Here is a 6,413-nt window from a genome sequence, read left to right on the forward strand (position 1 = left end):
GAAAAGACGATAGCTAGAAAGGAGAGAATGAGAGCGATATGACTTTGAATGCTACATCTTTACTATTCTCAATTGTTATTGAATACAAGATATTGATTCCTATTTATAAGAAAATAATATTGATATAAGATAAGGTAAATATTTTAATCATTATTAAAACCAAATCAAAATAACATATTCAACATAACTATTGGAGACTATTCATGATCCAAGTACTCGCTTGGATTAACTCAAGTCAGAACTCGTGTAACACCAGAAAGAGACTGAATTTCTAAAACACAAAATTCGGGTGGACCAAATTTTGCAAAAGAAATCCAGGTACCCAAATTAGGGGTGTAAAAAAAATTGGTGAACCGGTAAATCAGACCGAACCACTGGTCCAGTACCAAGTTTGGTTCGGTCCAGTACTAGTTTTATTTTTCTTTAAACCGGTCAAAATCAGTCCTATTCTAATTTTTCTTTTTCTAAAACCAGATCGGACCGAACTGAACCGGACTATTTCATATATATATATATATTTTAATTTTTTTATATTGTAGATAATTTTTATATATAATATATAATTATATATAAAATAGTCTATAATATAATTATAATATATATTATAATGTACTACAATATATTATTACTATAGTATTATATACCATTATATATATATATATTATATAATATAGTATATTAAAATTGAAAAAGGGGACCGAACAGGACCGGAACAGGTAAAATCGGAAGTACTAATTTAGGGGGATAACGGATGCAGAATCGATTCTTAAAAATGTAAAACTGGTGCATACTAGTTAGGTCCCAAATCTTGTCTAAAACCGGATCAAACCGGACCGATTCTTGAATATGAGCAGATTGATAATCCAGTTATTTGCCTGCCTTATCCGAGACCATACTGTGAAAAAAACCAACCTGAATGAATAGTAGTACAACTAGCAACAAATAATTGACGAAGAGAAATGATATTTACAGTTATGAATTGCATAAATGTGACACACTTTTTTTAAAAAAATGAATAAGTATGAAATTCACATGAAAAAATTAATTTTATGATAGTGAACTTTAATCTTTTTTTAAAAAAATGGACAATACTTACATAATCTATCATTGGATATAACATTACTTACAAAAACTGTTATATATACGAGACATGAATTATCATGTTACGATTAATGGCGTGAGGACATGTGTCGCAGTTGGACTTAACGTAGCAAGCAAGGCCGGGTATATGATACATCAGCAATTTTTATCAATTATTTAAAAACAAGTTTGAAGAGTCGTATGATGCATAATTATCGTATAACTGTTTTGAAAAAAAAAATAGAATTAAAAACAGAAAAATGACAGGATTAAAAAAATAAAAAAGAAAATAAAAAACAAAGTGAGATTTGAATAATAATAAGTATCAGATTCAAATGCTGGACAGCTATAGAAGAAAGAAACAAAGAAAGCAAAACAAAAGAAGGGTGAAAGGGCATATTCTAATTAATTAAAGAAAGAAAATTCTAAATATATAGTGCAAAGAATTCAAAGGTGGGGACAATAATCTCTTTTTATAATTTGAATTTGGGTCAACTTTATGTTTGGTCTTAAATATGATATATATATTATAGTTATAAAGAAATTTCATAAAAATAAATATACAAACTGAGGTATCTTAACGTGATAAATTAAATTATAAAATTATTTTTATTATTAAATAAATATAAATATCATATAAAAATATGTAAGAATATAATTTATTTTTTTATGAAACTTTTATGACGGCAGCAAGTCTCTATATATGGTCTCCACAAAGCATCTTTTGTTGAAAAATTCTAAAACCATGGCTTCCCCCTCTTAGCTTTTCTTCCCAAAAGTTTACATTATATTCTCTCTCTTTCAGTATTCTCTCCAATGGATTCACAAAACCAATAAAGAAATAATAAAGCAAACTCACCATCAATTACCAACTAAAAAAGCCGTGTTCCCATTTTTCAGACCTTTTGATTTTGTTCATCAAGAACCCAAAATTCAAAGCTCAAACGCAGAGGTAAAAAAGAAAAAAAGAAAAAAATCAGTTCTAGAATCAAAGATGGATGCACGAGAAAAGTGTTTGTCTTGAGCCCCAAGCTATACAAGTCCAGAGTCAAAAAACACATAGCCGGCGTTAGGGTCAATATGGGCGGCTAACCTGACTCTTTCTTTCTTGTGGTGGTTTCCATTCTCTCTCTCTATATTTTCCTTCCCTTTTGAGGTCGCGCGCTCAGCTTCTCCGATCCCCAAGAATCCTATGTTTCCTGTTTTTATTTTGTCTATATGCAGAAGCTGCCTTTCAACGACATTCCCACATGTTCAACCTTCGCATATGCTGAAATATCCATGAACTCAGCTTGTCTCTGTTCTTTGTTTGGCGTTTTGTTTTCTGGGAATTTAATAGCCGATCATTCACTGTAAATTTCACAAATAAGAAGACGAAGAAAAGGAGGAAGAAGAATAAGGTTTATTAGAACAAACATGTCAGATGAGGAAACTGATTCATGGTCTACCGCGTTAATCATTTTCTTAATCTTGATCTCAGGTAATATTAATTCAGATTTTTCCTTTTTTAGTTTTGATTCTTTCTCAGCTCATCCGTTTGACAATTCATAAATTATTTCCTTGTTTAAAGATGCATGGATATATGGCTTTGATCATTTGGTTTTCTTTCAAGTTTTTTACCCTGAATTCATGAGCTTTAATGGCATTAAAAAACTCTCAAGTACTATATTAACCTTAGCTTCCAAGAATGTTCATGGGTATCTCCATTCTTTCATTTCTGTGAATATTTATTGATTGAATTTACGTTCCCCATGGTTGATTCTTGTAATTATTACCCGAACCAAAAACATTTGTGTTCGCGTTTTTCGAGGATGATTATGTTTCTTAAATATGTTGGAATTCAAATAATTTAATTTACAGGTGTACTGCTTGTTTCTGGAGATTCTCTGCACACAGACAGAGATGTTCTTCTCCAACTAAAATCATTTCTTGAAGACAACAATAAGGTAAACCGAGGACAATACTCGAAGTGGAACAATGGGAGCTCGAGTTCAATCAATCCATGCAACTGGGAGGGAATAAAATGCAGTCAAAGTAACGGCACAGAGGAAAGGGTAACGGACATCAACATCTCCGACAGCCACATTGCCGGCGAGATATTCGGGAACTTTTCATCGCTGACCGAGCTCACCTACCTCGACCTCTCCAGAAACACTCTTGGCGGAGTGATCCACAGCGACTTGAGTCGGTGCCAGAAGCTCGTTCATCTCAATTTGTCCCACAACATCATCAACGGAGAGCTGAACTTGACCGGATTGAGCAACTTGGAGAAGCTTGATTTGTCCATCAACAGGTTTAGTGGGGAGGTACGGATGAGCATACCGGTAAGTTGCGACAACTTGGTTGTGGTGAATATATCGGGGAATAATTTCACCGGCACAATCAATGGAAGCTTCTTCGATGGATGCTCGAAGTTGCAGTACTTGGATTTGAGCTCAAACAATTTAACTGGGCAGTTATGGAATGGTTTTGCGAGGCTGCTAGACTTCTCTGTCTCAGAAAACCAACTCAGGGGGCCTGTATTGTCGTCCATGTTCATTGATAACTGTAGCCTGAAATTTTTAGACCTGTCGGAAAATGGTTTTGTCGGGGAGTTTCCAAGGGAAATATCAAAGTGTCGAAATTTGGTTATCTTGAATCTGTCGGAGAACAATTTCACGGGGCAGATACCTGCTGAGCTGGGATCGATTTCGAGTCTTGAAGCATTGTACTTGGGAAGCAACAAATTTTCCAGTAAGATCCCTGATTCGCTTCTGAATTTGAATAATTTGACCTTCTTGGATTTGAGCAAGAACAATTTCCAGGGTAATATACAGGAAAATTTGGGAAAATTCATACAGGTTAAGTTTCTTCTGCTGCATGGAAATTCATTCACCGGAGGGATAAATTCGTCTGGAATTCTGAAGCTACCCAATATTTCGAGATTAGACCTGAGCCAAAACAATTTTTCAGGTTCTCTTCCAGTTGAAATTACTCATGTGTCAAGTTTGAACTTCTTGATCCTTGCGTACAACCAGTTTTCCGGTCCCATTCCACTGGAATTCGGAAACTTGTCACGCCTACAAGCCCTCGACCTTTCTTTTAACAGGCTAATTGGATCAGTTCCTCCCACTCTTGGAAAGCTGAGCTCACTCTTATGGTTGATGCTAGCTAACAATTCACTAACAGGTGAAATTCCGCCTGAGTTGGGAAATTGCACAAGCTTGTTATGGTTAAATCTTGCCAACAACCAGCTTTCCGGGAAAATACCACCGGAATTGACGAATATCGGTAGCAACCCCACGCCTACTTTTGAATCGAATAAACGGGAAAGTAATCGGATTATTGCAGGATCAGGAGAGTGTTTGGCAATGAAAAGGTGGATTCCAGCAGACTACCCTCCTTTCAGTTTTGTGTATACCCTCCTCACAAGGAAGAGTTGCAGAAGCATATGGGATAGGTTACTTCAAGGAAATGGCATTTTCCAGATATGTGCACGCGGTTCATCAGTCCCGACCTTACAAATCTCTGGTTATGTTCAACTAAGTGGGAATCGTCTTTCAGGTGAGATCCCTGAGGATATCGGCAAGATGCAGAATTTCAGTATGTTGCATCTAGGCATGAATGAGTTCTATGGAAAACTACCTCCTCAGATTGGACAGATGCCTCTTGTCGTTTTGAACGTCACCAGGAACAAACTTTCTGGTGAGATTCCTAAAGAAATCGGTGACATTACATGCCTACAAAAGTTGGATTTGTCTTTCAATAATTTCTCTGGCACTTTCCCAGCGAGCTTGGGCAACTTAACTAGCCTGAACAAGTTCAACATCTCCTACAATCCATTCATCTCTGGCACAATTCCATCAACTGGGCAATTAGCAACTTTGGAGAAGGAGTCCTATCTCGGTGTCCCCCTCTTGGACCTTCCAGATTTTATGAAAAGTCCTGAAGTCAAGTCTCCTGAGAGAAAGGATGGGAGGCACAAGAGGCCTACAAAGTTGGCTAGAATCTTGGTGTTCCTAGCTCTGATATTGGCTTTCTTAATATTTGGGGCATTGTCACTCATAGTCTGCTCATTGGTGAAAGGCCCATTAGAATCACCAGGGTATCTTTTAGAGGAAACAAAATACAGGCATGATTTTGCATCAAGTTCTAGCTGTTCATCACCTTGGTTGTCAGACACTGTTAAGGTCATCCGCCTGGACAAAACAGCTTTCACACATGCCGACATTTTAAAAGCTACTGGCAACTTTTCGGAGGAGAGGATTATTGGGAAGGGAGGATTTGGCACAGTGTATCGAGGTTTATTGCCTGGCGGGAGAGAAGTTGCAGTAAAGAAGCTTCAAAGAGAAGGAATAGAGGGGGAAAGGGAATTCAGAGCTGAAATGGAAGTTTTGAGTGGGAATGGCTTTGGTTGGCCACATCCAAACCTCGTGACACTTTATGGGTGGTGTCTGGATGGCTCACAAAAAATTTTGGTTTATGAGTACATGGAAGGTGGAAGCTTGGAGGATCTTGTATCGGACAGAATGAAACTGACATGGAGGAGGAGAGTTGAAGTGGCCATTGATGTAGCTCGAGCACTAATGTTTCTACACCATGAGTGTTTCCCTTCCATTGTGCACAGGGATGTGAAGGCCAGTAATGTCCTGCTTGACAAGGATGGGAAAGCAAGAGTCACAGACTTTGGTCTAGCTAGGTTTGTTGATACTGGGGATAGCCATGTGAGCACGGTAGTGGCTGGGACAATTGGCTATGTTGCACCAGAATATGGGCAGACATGGCATGCCACTACCAAAGGTGATGTGTACAGTTTTGGGGTGCTATCAATGGAGCTGGCTACTGGGAGGAGGGCTGTGGATGGAGGGGAAGAGAGTCTAGTCGAATGGGCGAGACGGGTGATGGGAATTGGGCAACATGGGTTAAGTAGATCAGTGATTCCAGTTGTGCTTTTAGGGTCTGGGTTGGCGGAGGGGGCAGAAGAGATGTGTGAACTACTTCGGATTGGAGTAAAGTGCACGGCTGAGTCACCACAAGCTAGACCAAACATGAAGGAGGTGCTGGCTATGTTGATAAAGATATCCAGTACTAGGGATGAATTCAATTATGGCCCCTATCCTCCCTCCTTGTGATTTGTGGCCTAAAAAATCCAGGTTTTTTTAGAGAAAGTTTTCACAATTCTAGGATGTTTTACACAGTCTACATACATATAATACACATTGTTTTTCATTACTTCTACAAAATTCTTTTTGTACAGAGACATTGATCATTCATTCTGTTGAAGAATCACAATTTGGTTATGCAATTTGAGCTCAATTTTTTTCTATTTCCCAGAAAATTCTTGGGTTAGCTAA

At 37.7% G+C, this 6,413-nt stretch overlaps 1 protein-coding gene across 1 annotated transcript; it reads left to right on the top strand.

Moving 5' to 3' along the window:
- The first annotated feature begins 1,833 nt into the window (after positions 1–1,833).
- On the top strand, positions 1,834–6,413 carry LOC109010711 (probable LRR receptor-like serine/threonine-protein kinase At1g74360). Its single transcript, XM_018991614.2, has 2 exons — positions 1,834–2,560; positions 2,941–6,413. Exons 1-2 carry the CDS (start codon positions 2,497–2,499, stop codon positions 6,189–6,191), a joined length of 3,315 nt encoding a protein of 1,104 aa, XP_018847159.1. The 5' UTR covers positions 1,834–2,496; the 3' UTR covers positions 6,192–6,413.

The sequence above is a fragment of the Juglans regia genome, chromosome 2 (genome assembly GCF_001411555.2).
Source record: "Juglans regia cultivar Chandler chromosome 2, Walnut 2.0, whole genome shotgun sequence".
NCBI classification, from domain to species: domain Eukaryota; kingdom Viridiplantae; phylum Streptophyta; class Magnoliopsida; order Fagales; family Juglandaceae; genus Juglans; species Juglans regia.

What these genes read in the sequence shown, in the direction of transcription:
- LOC109010711 (XM_018991614.2), top strand. Translation starts at nt 2,497, where the DNA reads ATGTCAGATGAGGAAACTGATTCATGGTCTACCGCGTTAATCATTTTC. An exon ending in TTTCTTAATCTTGATCTCAG is followed by an intron (nt 2,561 to 2,940) that starts GTAATATTAATT and finishes TTTAATTTACAG; the next exon opens with GTGTACTGCTTGTTTCTGGA.